The sequence below is a fragment of the Spea bombifrons genome, chromosome 3 (assembly GCF_027358695.1).
Source record: "Spea bombifrons isolate aSpeBom1 chromosome 3, aSpeBom1.2.pri, whole genome shotgun sequence".
NCBI lineage: Eukaryota > Metazoa > Chordata > Amphibia > Anura > Pelobatidae > Spea > Spea bombifrons.
Window position 1 is genome coordinate 85,742,183 of NC_071089.1, and position 17,078 is coordinate 85,759,260.

At 41.9% G+C, this 17,078-nt stretch overlaps 1 protein-coding gene across 1 annotated transcript; it reads right to left on the minus strand.

Annotated features, from left to right (window-relative positions):
• LSG1 (large 60S subunit nuclear export GTPase 1) lies at window positions 1-12,429 on the minus strand. Its single transcript, XM_053459559.1, has 14 exons — window positions 12,277-12,429; window positions 10,971-11,097; window positions 10,642-10,762; window positions 10,266-10,352; window positions 9,874-9,960; window positions 7,873-7,933; window positions 7,324-7,500; window positions 6,650-6,997; window positions 5,784-5,885; window positions 3,024-3,167; window positions 2,491-2,614; window positions 2,044-2,123; window positions 1,276-1,449; window positions 1-333 (listed from the first exon to the last, which is right to left on the minus strand). Exons 1-14 carry the CDS (start codon window positions 12,370-12,372, stop codon window positions 154-156), a joined length of 1,908 nt encoding a protein of 635 aa, XP_053315534.1. The 5' UTR covers window positions 12,373-12,429; the 3' UTR covers window positions 1-153.
• Window positions 12,430-17,078: the final 4,649 nt, after the last annotated feature.

Consider the following 17,078-nt stretch of genomic DNA (forward strand, 5'->3'; position numbering starts at 1 on the left):
TAGAATAAACAGGTGCCAAATTTATTGCACAATCCATTATGTTTGACAGAATAATACATCAACAGCGTGGCTTTTAGGGGTGAAATGTTAAAAACGAGATTATTCTCCGATGGCATTTTACAAATGTAAAAATATTGGTCCTTTAGCTGAGCGTTAAGCATCCAGGTGCTTGTTAAGTCTCCGTACTTTCTCCTTCTTGTTTTTGTTTCCATGCTTTTTCCAGGGTTTTCCCGATACTGTCTCTGTGCTGGCTGCAGTAAGTGGCGTCCTGCCACAGCCTGGCTTATATCCCATTACGGACTGTACTCCTTTGGTCAAAGCACGAACATTTTCCTATAACACAATGACTAAAGGATTAATACTGTGAACACATGAAATGCCCTGTATTGCCTTTAGTGCCTATAGAAAATGTTCAAACAGCTCTGTAAATTAGTGAAACGCACTATTGCAGTGTGCTTTGCAGCATTTCACTGTGTGGTGGTGCTACTAAAGATCGTGCGATCAGGACATGCTATGGAGTAGGTGACAGTGAGTAGAACAGGGACTGCTTTACCACCAATTCATCAGCCAGACTAGTGCTGTTTGAGATGAAACACCTTAGACCGAAGCTATAGGCAGAACTGATACCAGTAGCCAATGTCATAAGAATGCTTTCCTTCAAGCACATAGATGCTCAGAAAGCCCCTACTCCATATACCATACATCACATCTTATCATGCAATGGTATACACAAAAAAGATAAAACATATTCCTTCCCCATTATCCCCCAGAAGCACCCACTTTTGTAGAGGAGAGCAACCCGCATTATCATTCAGGCTAAGGGTCAGGGCAGCTGAAATACCCAAGAGCAGATGTGCCTTTTTAAAAAAATATTTTTTTATATTAATCCGTGTGTTTCTATAAACTATAATCTAATAGATCAACTGCCCGCAAGCAGTACATCTAAGATATACTCAAGACCTCAAATGAAAGGGGAGATAAACTTCTCCAGCCATTTGGTAGCCCTCACTTTACAGAGTTTTTTTGTCAATGCTTGGTGGTGTTCAGAGTATCATTATGTATGAGATTAGTCTTTTGATTGCCCAGACCCACACTGTCAACCACGTATCTAATACGTACTCGGCATTTAAAGGATTCATCAACGCTGCCGCTATTGGTTATCTATTGTCCCTCAGTATTACTTGCCGTTTTGTTGTTAAAGCGCTTATACATTTGTACTCTCATAGGATGCCCTGAACCTTTGCAAATACAAGAATCTGTATCTGTAACACTTACCTGATGGAAAAATGTTTTGTCCACAACGTTCTCAATCTGTTTTACTTTCCTGCCACCTTGTGTTCTTGATTCTGAACCCTCAGAAAGCACTGTCCTCTCCTGATATAAGGAATGCTGTGGCTGGAAGTTGGCTGATTCAATTCCTGGCGGAGGATGACAGTAAAGAAGCTTGCCCTGAAAACAAGAGAAACGGAAAACATATGATTATTTATATAACATAGAGGCTGAATACTAGCATGGCGTCAACTCCAATAAGGCATGGATGGATCTTTGCCATTTTTAGAATAACATCCTGCGCCTCGGCTATTATGTTGAACATGATGCTCGTGGTTAAAGGTGGTGTTCCCCATCGATAAAACATTACAATGTAAGCTCCAGTATAGTCACTGATTCATTGTGTTTAGCAAAATGTGCCACAACCACAATATGAAACTGTAGCATGAAGCCACTTACATACTCGCAACGCTAAATGATGGACACCAGACTTGCATGGACATCAGTAAAAATGCACTTTTATTTGCGAAACCAATTATTTTAACGTTTGACAACTTTTATGTTTTGTTGCTTAGGTTAGTTCCTCTAGATAACGGCAATATTTTCATTTAGTTATGCTAAATGATTATGGTTCATAGCTTGTGTGAGGACCAACTACTTCCCCAATCATTCAATTTGTTTTCCGTAAAACAAATGATTATGAAAATGAGAGCACAGAGTACATGAAAGAAACTTCAGGTGCCGCGAGCTCCGACAGAGAGCCAAGCCACTTACCGTGACAAAGTCCTTCAGTACGTATCGAGCTGACCTTGGCTGATCAGGCTGGCCGTGTGCAGTCATGAAACCTCTCATGTCTGTGGAAATAATCAGTGTTTACTCTCATTGTGAATGTTTCCTTTTAAATATTTCCTATCCTAATATGTATGATGTATATTCAAGATTAAGCTTATGTAGTTTTATTTTAGGTGCGTATTTTGCCGTGTCTTACAGATCATTCTCTCCCCGTTTTGCATAAACCTTATAACAGATGGTTTTATCTGCGTTTTAAGTGCTATTTTCGTTCCAATCTTACGTATGTAGAAACATTTATTTTCAAGTCAGCCAAACTTATTTCATGGCCAGTTTCATTAAGGCAATCGTTCTATGAAAAATTGAGCATCGGCTGGTAAATTCCAATTCACCAATATTTAGATGTTGTCTAAGAAGCTGCACACCACTTACACCCATAGGCTGTTAATAATTCTTCAGAGGTGGGTGCCCGGTTTGGATCTTCATCTTCTCTGGGCCTGATGATGTTAATTCCATAGGTAGCTTCTAAAACAGGTCGTGGGATAAGCTGGGTTATGTGACACAGTCAAGGTATGTAACTGCACCTTTTTAATAGTAATCCTTATGTTCACATTAAAAACTTTGTGCCTCTTCAGAAACATTCATTGACTAACACAAAAGAAGGTAACCAGTGGTACTTGGTCTGCTACCCATCAACAAAAGCTGCCATGGTCCTGCCCGATCAAAGAAAGGCGGTCGTTTATCTACAACAATCTAGAGGTCCTTTCTGGCAGAATGCTTCAGAGAAACAGAGCACTTTGGTATTCGTTATGATGTGGAGCAGGAGATATGGACAGATAGGTAGCGGTAATTTTGAAATGAATTTACTTTACCATGTACATATTGGTTTGTAAGATGAAAGAAGACAGACAGTGTACACCGGCAGCTGCATTTAGAGTTCAGAGGGAAAAATAATAAAAGGATATGAGAGAGATCGGTGGGACGTGATCTCTCATCTGGTCAATAGGTAAAATACCACTGCATATCATTGCTGCTTTCGTTGAGACAAATGATGGCATCACAAGTCCTGGACAGTCACAAAGGCAAAGTCCGGGCTCCACATACAGCGTCTGCAAAACACAGCCATTAACTGAGCAGCTCAATCATACTCAACTTTATTTTCTTTACTCTAAAGTTATGTAAGGAAACTATTTATTGATATTCCCTTTGCATTATTGCCCCTGAGTGGTGGCAGCTGGTTCTGGCATTCTTTTTAAGGCTGGGGTAGAAGACGGTAATTGTTATGCTGCAACTGCCATCACATCACCCGTTAATTACCAGTTTCAATACAAGCCCTTTTGCTATTATACTTTGTACTCTGGGAATGTTAGCAGATATTCACTGAGAAATTAAATTGTATCACAAACACTTTAGTGTCTAGATCAATTACCACTTTCTTTCACTAATAATAGCATACGCTAAATGATTCAAATAGGGCTGCAACTAACGATTATTTTCATAATCGATTAGTTGGCCGATTATTTTGTCGATTAATCGATTAATCGGATAAAAAAAATGAATGTAAATTTTTCATTTATTTAAAATAATTTAACCCCTTAAGGACAATGGGCGGTCCCTAAACCCATTGAAAACAATGCATTTTGAGCCCGTACATGTACGGGCTTTGTCATTAAGGGGTTAATAAACAAATGATGTTAAATACAAACAGCAGAATAAAAAAAAAACTTTGATAAAATGCATTTCTTGTCTTTATTTCCCAACCAGCCCCCCCAATGTATGCACATTTGAGCCCAGGCTTGCCATGCTGCCTCCCAGACATGCCACGCTGCCTTCCACATATGCCACGCTGCCTCCCACATATACCATTCCACGCTGCCTCCCACATATACCACTCCACGCTGCCTCCCAGACATGCCACTCCACGCTGTCTCCCACATATGCCACTCCATGCTGTCTCCCACATATGCCACGCTGCCTCCCACATTTACCACTCCACGCTGCCTCCCACATATGCCACTCCACGCTGCCTCCCAGACATGCCACTCCACGCTGCCTCCCACATATGCCACTCCACGCTGCCTCCCACATATACCACTCCACGCTGCCTCCCACATATGCCACTCCATGCTGTCTCCCACATATGCCACGCTGCCTCCCACATTTACCACTCCACGCTGCCTCCCACATATGCCACTCCACGCTGCCTCCCAGACATGCCACTCCACGCTGCCTCCCAGACATGCCACTCCACGCTGCCTCCCACATATGCCACTCCACGCTGCCTCCCACATATACCACTCCACGCTGCCTCCCACATACGCCACTCCACGCTGCCTCCCACATACGCCACTCCACGCTGCCTCCCACATACGCCACTCCACGCTGCCTCCCACATACGCCACTCCACGCTGCCTCCCACATACGCCACTCCACGCTGCCTCCCACATACGCCACTCCACGCTGCCTCCCACATATGCCACTCCACGCTGCCTCCCACATATGCCACTCCACGCTGCCTCCCACATATGCCACGCTGCCTCCCACATATGCCACTCCACGCTGCCTCCCACATATGCCACGCTGCCTCCCACATATGCCACTCCACGCTGCCTCCCACATATGCCACTGTGCCTGATACGCCTTATACCCCCTGATACACCACTCCATCCTCCCCAGGCATGCCACACTGCCTCCCAGACATGCCACGCTGCCCTCCCCACATATGCCTTATATAATGTATATGCCTTATACCCCCAGATATGTCACTCCGTCCTCCCCAGATATGCCTTATACCCCCCCCAGATATCTCATAGTCCCCTCATAGAGTCACAGACCCGTTCACAGCACACTGACACCATACTTTAATAAATAATCTTCACTGCCCCCAGGATTTAGATTCCCCTTAGTTTGGCCCCCCCTTTATCTCTAACTGCACCTTAAGTTAACTTTATTAAATTAATCAAATTAACCCTCAGTCCTCATCATTAAATTAACCCTAAACACCCCATTAACCACAGCATCCCCTAAATTAACCCTAAAGACCCTGTCAACCACAACAGCCCCTAAATTAACCCTAAACACACCATTAACCACAACTGCCTCAAATTAACCCCAAACACCCAATTAACCACAGCTGCTCCTAAATTAACCCTAAACACCCCATTAACCATAGCTGCCCCTAAATTAACCCTAAACACCCTATTAACCATAGCTGCCCCTAAACACCCCATTAACCATAGCTGCCCCTAAACACCCCATTAACCATAGCTCCCCCTAAATTAACCCTAAACACCCCATTAACCATAACAACCCCTAAATTAACCCCCACCTCCCCTAACTTTCAGCAGCCCAAATATTAATTTTATACTTACAGTTAGATGAGTGTCACAGCCATGTGGTTCTGGCCTTCTGGGAGAAGGAAGGGGGCGGGGCCAGTTGTCACAGTGATTACAGGGAGGGGCTGGTAAGTAGGAGCTGCTGCTGTGAGTCAGACTAAACTATTATATAATGAGGGGTATTTTTCAGAGCGTTTGCTGTGAAAAAACCCTCATTTTATAATCGATAATAATCGATTCAACTAATCGATAATGAAATTCGTTGGCAACGAATTTCATTATCGATTATTATCGATTTTATCGATTAGTTGTTGCAGCCCTAGATTCAAATTATTCTGTGATTGCAATCAAATGATAGAATGAGTAAATCCCACATAATGTATGCATTACCTGGAAATGCTTTGTGTGCCCAGGCGTTGCTGAAACAGAAACTTTCTTGTCTCCAAGGATTGTGTTTATAGTTGAACTTTTTCCGACATTTGGATAGCCCACCTGAAAAAAAAAAAAGCAGTGACTTATCACACAACAACTACATGAAAGTTTATCTGCCAAGGCAAACTCGTTATTTAAAATGCTTGTAGATTTCAAGGTGATGAAATGAGCAAACTAATTTAAAATAAAGACTAAAATCTAGTCCTCCAAATATAGCCCATACCAGCATTTAGTAAGGTTCATCAGATTTGTATAAGGTTTTGTCATTATTAAATTATACATAGCCATAAAACAAAGCATGCAGCGTTCCAAACTTCCTACATGGAACTGGGGGGCCAATTGCTGCAGAATTGTTCTATAGGGGTACTTTCAGTCACATAAGGCTTTTTTTAAGAAATGGGTGACAATTTCAAGCAGAGTGAACTATGCAAAGCTGTCTGACATGCATTCCTACAAACTCTAACATGCCTGAGCAGATTAAGGCATGAAATATTATTTATTGTTTTATATAGCGCCATCAAATTCCGTAGCGCTGTACAATGGGTACTTAACAAAACATTTCAAACTTACCAAAAACCAAAGGGTTTATATAGTTTAGGACTAAGAGTTTTATGAATCTGTCACTAAATGTGGATTATGAGCTTTTGATTTTCTCTCACTGTTCATTTTCTATCCCACTCCCTTTGCTCTTTTCATGCTTTGTCTATAAAAATACACAAATAAAAACAAAGAAGGTTTGACCAGTTTGATGAATCACATCATCAAGAAGTCACCCTCCCTGAAATGTTAAAGGTATGACTGCGACACAGAGGTTTCAAACTCACCAAACCCACTGTGATCTGCTCTGTTCTAACTCTTGACCCAGTATGTATTGACTTGAATATTTCTAGAAGCTCATCTCTTTGCACTAAGTGGCTGTGATTACAGATCACGGTGTCCTGTTTCTTTTCAGTATCTTGGAAGGGAGCCTCATTTTCTTCATCTGCTTCCTCAGAGCAGGTCTGCCAGCTTTCGTCCTCCTCACAGTCCTCGTACTCATCACTTGTGTCGCTACTCTCCATGTCTTCATTAGAAGGAGTTGCATCTGTTTCACTTTGGTTTGCTTCATCTTCACTTTCTTCATCATCTGTGGTGTCTTCTTCATCCTCTCCGGCTTCCTCCATTAGACAATCCTGGAAAGCAAAAATAGAATAACTTTGTAGGCTTAAACTGTGAATACAAGACCCAATCTCAAAAAAATACAAACTTTATTTATTCTAGGGGAGATAATACATATTAATCTGTTAGACTATATGTTAAGAGCATTGGGAACACTGTGGGATTTCACCTGACTGATCATTTGGAGGAGTCATTTGGTCTGCATCCATAATATGTATATATCAAATTATAGTACTGTATATACATGATATATGCGCTGTTGTATAATGCAGGTTTTGGAGTGACATGCATGTAGTCACGTGTAATGTGTTCCAGACAGCCTTTTGGTGACTTAACATACCTTTGCATCAGCAGCAAGTCTTTCTGCTTCTGCCAATGCCGACCAGAAGACTACTTTTACTCCCTCTTTTTGAAAGAAATCTGCCCAGGACTGTCGTTGTTCTGTTGTTAACAAGTCAGCCTTGTTAATTAGGATAATATTTTCTTTGTGCACGTTTATTTCCTTGACATATCGCTCCTTAAAAGAACAAAGAAAGAATAATAAAAAAAAAAACAGTCATATAAAAAATGTCTCTCTTGCTCCAGTTCCTCGCTTTCTCTAAATTGCTGTACTAGTCCTACCCACCCAAAAGCACCTTGCATACAAACTGGGGTTCTCATGCTTCCCCAATGCCTCACTACCACCACATACACAATGCACCGCAGACCACTGTAAAAAACTTTTTACATACGACGGCTCATTCAGTGTGTTTTTTCAGTAAAGCTGAGCAGGATAGGGTCCAATCCACTCCTCTACAATTGGACCTTCCAGTTAGGCCCCACCAGCAGAATCTCAAAATACTAGATAAACCAAAGGTCACTGTTGCTTCATGACACATCTGGAACTCACCAAATCTTGACACCTAAACAGAAGAGGGTTTCTTGCATCCACAATCTGTACCACTATATCACTGAAATCAAAGAAACTGTATATTAGAACAAACATTATGATATTTAAGAAAGAAGAAGATCCTATACCAAGAGCCAACATAATATGGCTTTATATTTCAGAGGATGCAGATGTAGTTAGTACCGTATTTGCTCGATTATAAGACGACCCTGATTATAAGACGACCCCCCAAATCTTAATATTAATTTAGGAAAAAAAGAAAAAGCCTGAATATAAGACGACCCTATAGGAAAAAAGTTTTACCAGTAAATGTTAATTCATTTAAACACTTTTTTAATAAAAGGTATGCTTGAGAAAAATATTTTGGTTTTATTTCCTTCTATTTTCCAACCTTCCCCCCCAATTATGCACATCTGCCCCAGAAGTGCCTTATACCCCCTATATGCCACTGTGCCCCATGATATGCCTTTTAACCCTATAAATGCCACAGTGCCCCATGATATGCCTTTTAACCCTATATGCCACTGTGCCCCATGATATGCCTTTTAACCCTATATGCCACTGTGCCCCATGATATGCCTTTTAACCCTATATGCCTTTTAACCCTATCTGGCACTTAGAGGGTTAAAAGGCATATCATGGGGAAGAGTGGCATATAGGGAGGTTTAAGGCATTTCAGGAGGCAGAGTGGCATTAAAGGGGTTAAAAGGCATTTCAAAGAGCACTCTGCCTCCAGAAATGCCTTACACCCCCCATTTAACACTCCCCCTCCCTCCTCCAAACTTACCGGTGCTTCTGAGTTGGGGGGGGGGCGCATAACACAGGAGGGTCCAGGTCCCCTGCATCTGAGCCCAAGGTGCTTAGTCCGGGCAGCATGTAGAGCTCCACGCGAATCGCGTAGAGCTCTACACGCTGCCCGGACTAAGCACTGGGGACTCAGAAGCACCGGTAAGTTGGAGGGGGCATAACACAGGAGGATGCAGGTCCCCTGCATCCTCCTGTGTTATGCCCCCCTCCCCTCCAGCTTACCAGTGCTTCTGAGTCCCCAGTGCTTAGTCCGGGCAGCGTGTAGAGCTCTACGCGATTATATCGCGTAGAGCTCTACACGCAGCCCGGACTAAGCACCGGGGACTCAGATGCACCGGTAAATTGGAGGGGGCATAACACAGGAGGATGCAGGTCCCCTGCATCCTCCTGTGTTATGCTCCCCCCCTTCCAGCTTACCGGTGCTTCTGAGTCCCCAGTGCTTAGTCCGGGCAGCGTGTAGAGCTCTACGCGATTGTATCGTGTAGAGCTCTACACGCAGCCCGGACTAAGCACCGGGGACTCAGAAGCACCGGTAAGTGGGGGGAGGGGGTTAACACAGGAGGATCCAGGTCCTCTGCATCGCTGCGGGGGATCTGGATCTTAGTCTCATAATCAGACCTATTTGAGGTCTGATTATAAGACGACCCTGATTATAAGACGAGGGGTATTTTTCAGAGCATTTGCTCTGGAAAAAACCTCGTCTTATAATCGAGCAAATACGGTATATAATATGTTGCTGTGTACCAGCCAGGAACAAGAAAAGGTTTTGTTACCATCATGTGCTCTAAATGGACATTGTAATAAGGCAACACAACCCATGTATTAATTACTGTTTGTCATTGTCTTATGTTACATATGTCACATCAGTAATTGACACATGCAAGACTGTACATGCATGCTATTCAATTTTTCCTAATTTTAAATGTAATGTTATCTCTATGGGAATAATACTCCATCCTTAAAAATATTGTAAATATTGTAAAACCATGATAAAAATGTTAAATGATAAAAAAAAACCATTATTGTTTATTTTTGAAAGCATTCTTAGTTTACAGCATTTCTTCCGACCTGTCTAAAACATTTGCGTGTGTAATATATATGTTATATATATATATATAGAAATACACATATATATATTTGAAAAGTCATCTACTATATTCCCAATTTATTAGCCAATTTCATCCTATAATTTACCTCCTTTCAATGACTCTCCATAGCTGACGCCAGAAGTCCAGATTTCTTTCAAACGGTGTCAGAATCAACTTCTTTTCTTCTTCTAGCCTATGTGAGGGGAACAGCTGATATTAATGGTTTAGATTTTAAACAATTTATTCATGTTGTTCTACCCACTCTGCTGAACTTAACATTTTTATATACAAGTCCAGCATTAGAAAAAGCGCTAGTGCTTTTAAATGCACAAACTTGTCCCAGAAATATTTCTTCTGTATGAAAGAAATCTCATAGGTTTGGCATTTTTTTGCCAGGAATAACAGATCTGCTAAGATTTATTTGGTTAGCATAATAAAAGGATGCAACTGATGCTTTGCTGCATAAATGGAACAGCAACTTTAAATATTTATACATACCGAGCAAGCTGACGTCTCCATTCCAAAAAGCTTTCTCTCTCGGATTGCTTGAGAACTTCTGCACTGGTGTTTTTATCCCAATAGGGCCTAGGAGCATCAAATCAAAACAAAACAAAAGACGATCAGATTTTAGCAGTTACCCAAAATAGAAGATGCTGGTAGAACAGCAACAAGCGGACAATTTCTGAATCCTAATTCTGTGCAAATAAATAAAAATTTTATGTATTCCCAAGTTGATCATTGACTTTATATCAGCACCAATATGTCGGACCATTTACATACAATACTTATGGCAGTATATATCAAGTACATCTATATAAACTTATACAGTACAAATGTTAACAGCTCATCTGAAGAGTACGAAGAAAATTCTCACCTTCTTGGTATACATAAAAACTGTTTATTCTCTTCATGTAGTTTCTGAATTCTTTTTGACTCCTCGGATGTAAGTAAACCTGTTCTGGCCTCAGCAGGGACAAACTTAATATTGAGTTTCTCTATGGACAAGGAAACCAGGATTATGTTTTTGAGAGCTAAGCAACCATGTAAACACTAGCAGACAATTAATAAAGCATACCACCCGCAAAGAACACATTATTAATTATTCAATGAGAATTAACAAGCATGAATCAAGCTCCTCTAGCCCCATTTTTTTTTTACTACAGGTATAAGGAACACTTATTAAGAATTAAAAATATTGCTTACCTGCAACAAATTCTGTCCCTGCCAGCTCTGCTGTAGCAAGAAAGTCATCTAAAGAGCTTTGCTCTGTGACGGATTGTAGATTCAGCCGCCCCCAGTCATATCCATCATTTAATTCACTGGTGTGGAGCTGCAAGAGATACATACGTAAAGGACGCAGGAAAACAATGCATAGGCACTACCAATCTGAGGCATTGTTAAACACAATATAATATGTTCATTCATGCAATGTTAACCCTTATTTACCCAAAGCGTCTCTGAACTGTTGTGAGAGGATGCACCATGTTTCCCATTGATGGTGATGGAGCAGAAACAATGCAATGTAAATCAAATACAAACGAATATTAGGAAACTACAAACTTAACCTTAACTTATCGAGTCTGCAAGATGTATCCTGCCATGAGAAATTAATGATATTCTAGGGTAACAAGAGTGAATCTTCATTAAACCGGCAAGTGTTAACTGAGAACATTAAAATTAACTTGTCGATATGATGTTGACAACCAGCTGCAAGAAAAACAAGCAGTATAAATCCACCAATTTCTTTTGATACTGGACTTTAGGAAAACGTAACTACCGTACCTATGACATTCCTAAAATATTGCACTAACTTTTCATCAAACATTCTTATAGCACTATATATCACAGAGAGCCAACCTAAGGGTGCTGTCCCTGCATAATGCATAGCGATGTCCTGGAAACTCTACAGGTTGGTGGATCCACTCCAACGCAGGACTCCAAACGCCAACAACTTGTTACATATCCACATGTCAAACTTGCATTTCATAAACTAACTTAATCTTTAATAAGCAGACACCACAGGCATGTATGCAGCCCAGATGCAGCCCACCGAGGGTTACCAGATGGCTTTGACTAAAATACCAGACATCCATAGCACTAAAAACATTAATACAACTTTAGAGCAAGGACACGGCAAGTTTCCTGGCATCAGACAGGTTGTCCCGCAAAGCGCCTTGACACACCACGCTTTCCTATGTTGTTGTTTGCACATGGACAGTGCTAGCCTGTAAGTTTGATTTATTTCCCTTTTTCAAATTTGGTTACCTTAAAGCATGGTTAGTGTGAATGCCCCATGAAATTCGGGACTGTTGGCAGCTTTGGGCTTCAGGAATAAGCAGCAATGTACATGTCATGGCCATACTATAGAGTTAAGTTCAAAGGCTTGTCATCATTTCCCTGAATCAGAATGTCTAACTATTCGAATGTACCGTTCAAAACACCGGGAATCGGTTTGCCTGACACATATAATGACAGCATGGCCGAGCGCCACAGTTTTCTATTCCCTCACCCAGGAGTCTTTGACCCGTTGCCCTCGTTGGCTTTGGGTTCGATCTCGTATCAAAGCTCTTCCTAAACCGCACGTCGCAGCTTTCTTCTTCCCCATGCCGTCTACATGCGCACAGGAGAGGAAACGACGTTTAGGGACACATTTACTGCGAAGCGGAAGTCGCTCGGATCACAACATTATGTGGAAAACGTCCAAACGTGTTTATGATGACAACATTTCGGCGTTTTTTAAAAACGTATAATTAAATTAGTCCAGCACCACGTTCTGATATTTTACACACACTACAAGACAAATACAAACAACGTGAATATATTGCCTATTAATAGATCGTTCCGATTTGGTCCGTCAATTATAAAGTTCGGGTAGCCGCACAAGCTGTTTAGAAACGTTCCGCCTTTTAAAATCCCTGCTTAAGTTTGATGTTCGTAATTATTACTCGGTCTTCTATATTAAACACATTATATGATTTTGTGTGAGCAGGGGACATCTTCTGAGCCAGGAAAAATTTAGTGAGAGAGTGGTAGATATATAGAACAGACTTATTATAATATATATATTAAAGAAATTGAAACTTGTAATGGATAGGCGTATGGCTAACCAGAATATAAAACAGAGCAGAGTACTGCTAAAGTGTGAGGTTTTTACAGCAGGAAGGAAAACCGGCCTAGCAGACGGGCCAAATGATTCTTATCTGTCATCAGAATTTGTGTGCTATGTTCCTGTGTTTCATATTTATCTACATTTGAAAGTAACGAGGAGAGACACTTTGTTTTAGGTGGTTTGTTTAGAGGCAAGACTAGTGGATATGGCTTTCCCAAGACTTTTTATGTGACTGTGTGACCCACTGATAGCTGTTTATGTAACTGAAAAGAAAAATATAATCTATTTACAGAGTTTAATTTGAATGCACATTTTGGTTTTCTATACACAGTATTTTGGTGTTTAGGTCGCTATGATATTCTCATATCCTCAGATATTCTGAACACTTGAAAAGAAGAGGGATGGCGACAGAGGAATTTGGGTCTCAAGAGGGCCGGCGCCTTCTGAATAGCACATGTAGTTTTCAGTGATAAAATCCTCATATTGGAGGTTATAGAATCTGTAATAATAATAAAATAATAAAAGACAGTACAATTATACAGTTTAGGAAATTACCTATGGGCACCAAAAATGCCACAAGTCTTGTATTGTATTTTTTTGCAGAAAAAAGTGAGCTCTACGGTCACACTGAGCCCGTATACCATTGCTCCATTCATCAGTTTAAGGTTTCCGAATTGGCTGTTTTTTTAAGGATATACACATCACTGGCAATAGTCTAGATTTTGTGTGCAGATTTGCATCCAGTGCCCTTTGCTGGTAAGGTAAAGTAGTGCAGATAACAGTGTCTGCCCATCCACCGTGCTCAAGATGTAAGTAAAGAACGGTTGCAACACAAATCATAGTGCACTCTTTTACTATTGACTGATGAAATGCCTGGACTGATTTTACCTTATCGTTATCAGTGCCCATGCAGCATATTTGCGGAGATGTAGTTAACAGATGCCTCAACTTTGTACAGCACCTTGGAATATGATGGAATTGTATCAATAAATAATAATATTTGTCTATCTACCTATCATGTCTATGCTAAGAGTGGTAGTCTGTCCAGTTTGTCTAATCACAATATGATTAGTAAATAAATAAAATAATAATTATGCAGTGATTTCACTGCATAATTAAAATTAAAAAAATAATTAAAATAAAAAAAGCAAAACTAGCGTTGTATCTTCCCAAAAATCCTGGCATGAAAAGAGTTAAAATACTAGCATTTTTAATACCCATGGGGTGTCTAGTTTAAAAAAAATGTATGGTAAATTCAATTCAATTGGCCAAGTTCAAAGATGTAAACATGGGCTCAGACTGACCAGATCTCAAATTAAAAAGAAAAAAGGCCAAATGTGGCCTTTAAGCCCCAAACAACCCGGCAAACCCATTCATGTGTGGTATTACTGTACTCAAGAGATGTTGCTGATCATATATGGGGTGTTGCTTTGAAGGGACATATACTAGGAAATTCCTACCTAAAGTACAATGTGAAAGATAAACACAAATAATGACTACCGCAAACACCAGTATTTGAAATACCCTGGGGCATCCTGTTTTCAAAAAAATACGGTTTGATGGGGTAAATTGAATTGGTAGGGTTCAATACAACGTTACAAATAAGATTAACATTGGCAATACACAAAAAAACAAAATATTGTTAACACATGTTATAGTGACAGTCCAGCCATCATTTAATGCATATAGTTGCTTAAAAGTCCCTTTAAACTATCATGATGTCCCCCTTGGAAATGCATGGTGGGATTCTGGAGAATTTATCGTATATGCGTTTGCCCCAGAACACATCTTCTGTCATGTGATTTACTTACCGTAAGTAAACTCCAGATCTGGCTCAGCAAGTTCTCATTCTGGAGAAAGCATTCCCAGTTATTTATATGGAAGTGTTTTCCAGACACTGGTTAGCTGCTTCAAAATAAGAATTGTCAGACCATGGGTTTTTTAAATATTAAATTTTTAAAGAATGCATATTAAAGTATTTTAATACACATCTTTTTGGTGAGGCAGCCTGGGACATTATATTGTCCCTTAATCTCATTCTAGTAGAGAAGGAGGAGACGGCACCCTCTTGCAATCTTTCAGTTTATATGGAGGTTTAGGGAGAATGATTCAAAGGCTTAGGATTATTTGAAGGAAGCATGGGCTACATGGAGGAATCAGTGTCCTGGAACAATTGGAAATTATTCTAGCCTTGGTGCACGAATAATTATAATTTTAATAAAGACAGGAGGCGAGTATTTTGCATTACTTCCTTTACTTCTCACAGTAGCAGCAAAGAAAGAGTTAACATTATAAGTGGAACAACCAATAGAAAACGTTACATAAGAGGTATATAAACCCCTAAACCATCCTCCTCTTCCTCTTTCGACGCTGTGAACCGGACTGAAGAAACGTCCATCAAACTCGACGACCAACGCAGAACACCGAGCAGGACACCGAACAGAACTGGAACCGGAACCAGCATCCTCCAAGAACTAGGAACGGCAGGAGCCAACGGAGCTCAAAACAGGAGTAGCCGAATCTCTAACCCATAGCGGAGAGTTCACGCTGAAAAGAAAGAGAGAAACGTAACAGGACCATATTCCGAATACATAGGATAAAATCACTAAACAGCGAGGAGCCCCAACATACCCTCCAACATCAGCAAAAGGAGCAGACAACAGTACAGAAAACATGCGCAATAAACCAAACAACTTACCCAAGAAAGGGAGGGATGGGAGGGAAAATACTCGCCTCCTGTCTTTATTAAAATTATAATTATTCGTGCACCAAGGCTAGAATAATTTCCAATTTTAAGGCAAGACAGGAGGCTTCCTATTTTGCATTTTTAACGCCAGCAATCAAAGCCACCGCCGCGGAAGATATCGGGCGAAAGTAAAATTCCCGGAAAGTGGAAGCCCGGGACCAATCCGCCGCCTTGAGAATATCGTCCAGCGCAGCCCCCGACCGTAGGGCGCAAGATGCAGCAGCCCCCCGAACCGAATGCGCCCCAAAACTAGCATCCACTCCCGCTAGAGAGAGGAGCCAACGCACCCAACGAGCTAAAGTTGGGGAGGAGACGGCCTTAAACGGCTTAACATAAGAAATGAGAAGCTGGGACACCGAAGAAGGACGTACCATAGCCGAGCGAGACAAGCATGACCGCACACATCTGGCCACACAGATCTTAGGATCATCAAGGAAATAAGGATAGGAGATAGACGAGGAAAAGGTCTTAGTCCTCCTATGGACCTGGAACACCAAGCCCTCTGGGGAAAAGGAAATGGCGTGTGTATCGAGAGCCTTGACATCCGAAACTCTACGAAAAGAAAGAAGACACAGCAGGAAGGTAAGTTTCGCGGACAATTGACGCAGGGAAAGAGACTCGTTGTCCGGCCAGGAACGCAGAAAATCAAGCACCACCGCAACATCCCACAGCGAAGAATAGCGAGGAGCTGGGGGACGAGACAAACGAATGCCGCGGAGCAAGCGACAGACCAGAGGAGCCCTGCCGACCGGCTCACCGGAAATGCCCACATGACCACCCGAAATGGCCGACCGGAAAACATTAATGGTACGGTAAGATTTTCCCGAGGAAAACATCTCCGCCAAAAAATTGAGAACAGAATCTAAACGGGCAGTATGGGGATCCACTTGCCATCCCACACACCAAGCAGCCCAACTTCGCCAAGCTGCCCGGTACGACTTTCGGGTACCTGGAGCCCAAGATTCGCGCAGCAAGGATTGAGCCGCGTCCGATAGACCCGAGCCCGCTCCGGGTCTCCCGAGATCGTCCACGCCACCAGGAGAAGACGACCCTCCTGGATGAGAGGATGAAGCTGGCCGTCCGAGCCCGACAGGAGAGAAGGAAAGGACGGAAGAGCCAAAGGGTCCCGCACTGACAGTTGTAACAGAGCCGGGAACCACGGCTGCGCATGCCAAAGGGGGGTCACCAGGACCAGAGAGCCGCCGCTGCGACGTAAATGGTGGATGACTCTTGGAATAAGGGCGAAAGGGGGAAACGCGTACGCGCCCCCGGGCGGCCACACCTGCATGAAGGCGTCCGTCGCCAGAGCCTCCGGATCCGGAAGCCAGCTGTAGAAGTCTTTCGTCTGACGATTCGTCCTGGACGCAAACAAGTCCAGATGAAACAGGCACCTCCGATGATGGAGATCCCGGAAGACTTGACCGTGAAGTTTCCAGTCGCTCGCATCCCGCCAATG

Coding starts and splice junctions, on each gene's coding strand:
- LSG1 (XM_053459559.1), bottom strand. CDS start 12,372: ATGGGGAAGAAGAAAGCTGCGACGTGCGGTTTAGGAAGAGCTTTGATA. Junction 9,961..10,265: donor TGGAGACGTCAGCTTGCTCG/GTATGTATAAAT, acceptor CCCCTCACATAG/GCTAGAAGAAGAAAAGAAGT. Junction 1,450..2,043: donor TACTGAAGGACTTTGTCACG/GTAAGTGGCTTG, acceptor TCTTGTTTTCAG/GGCAAGCTTCTTTACTGTCA.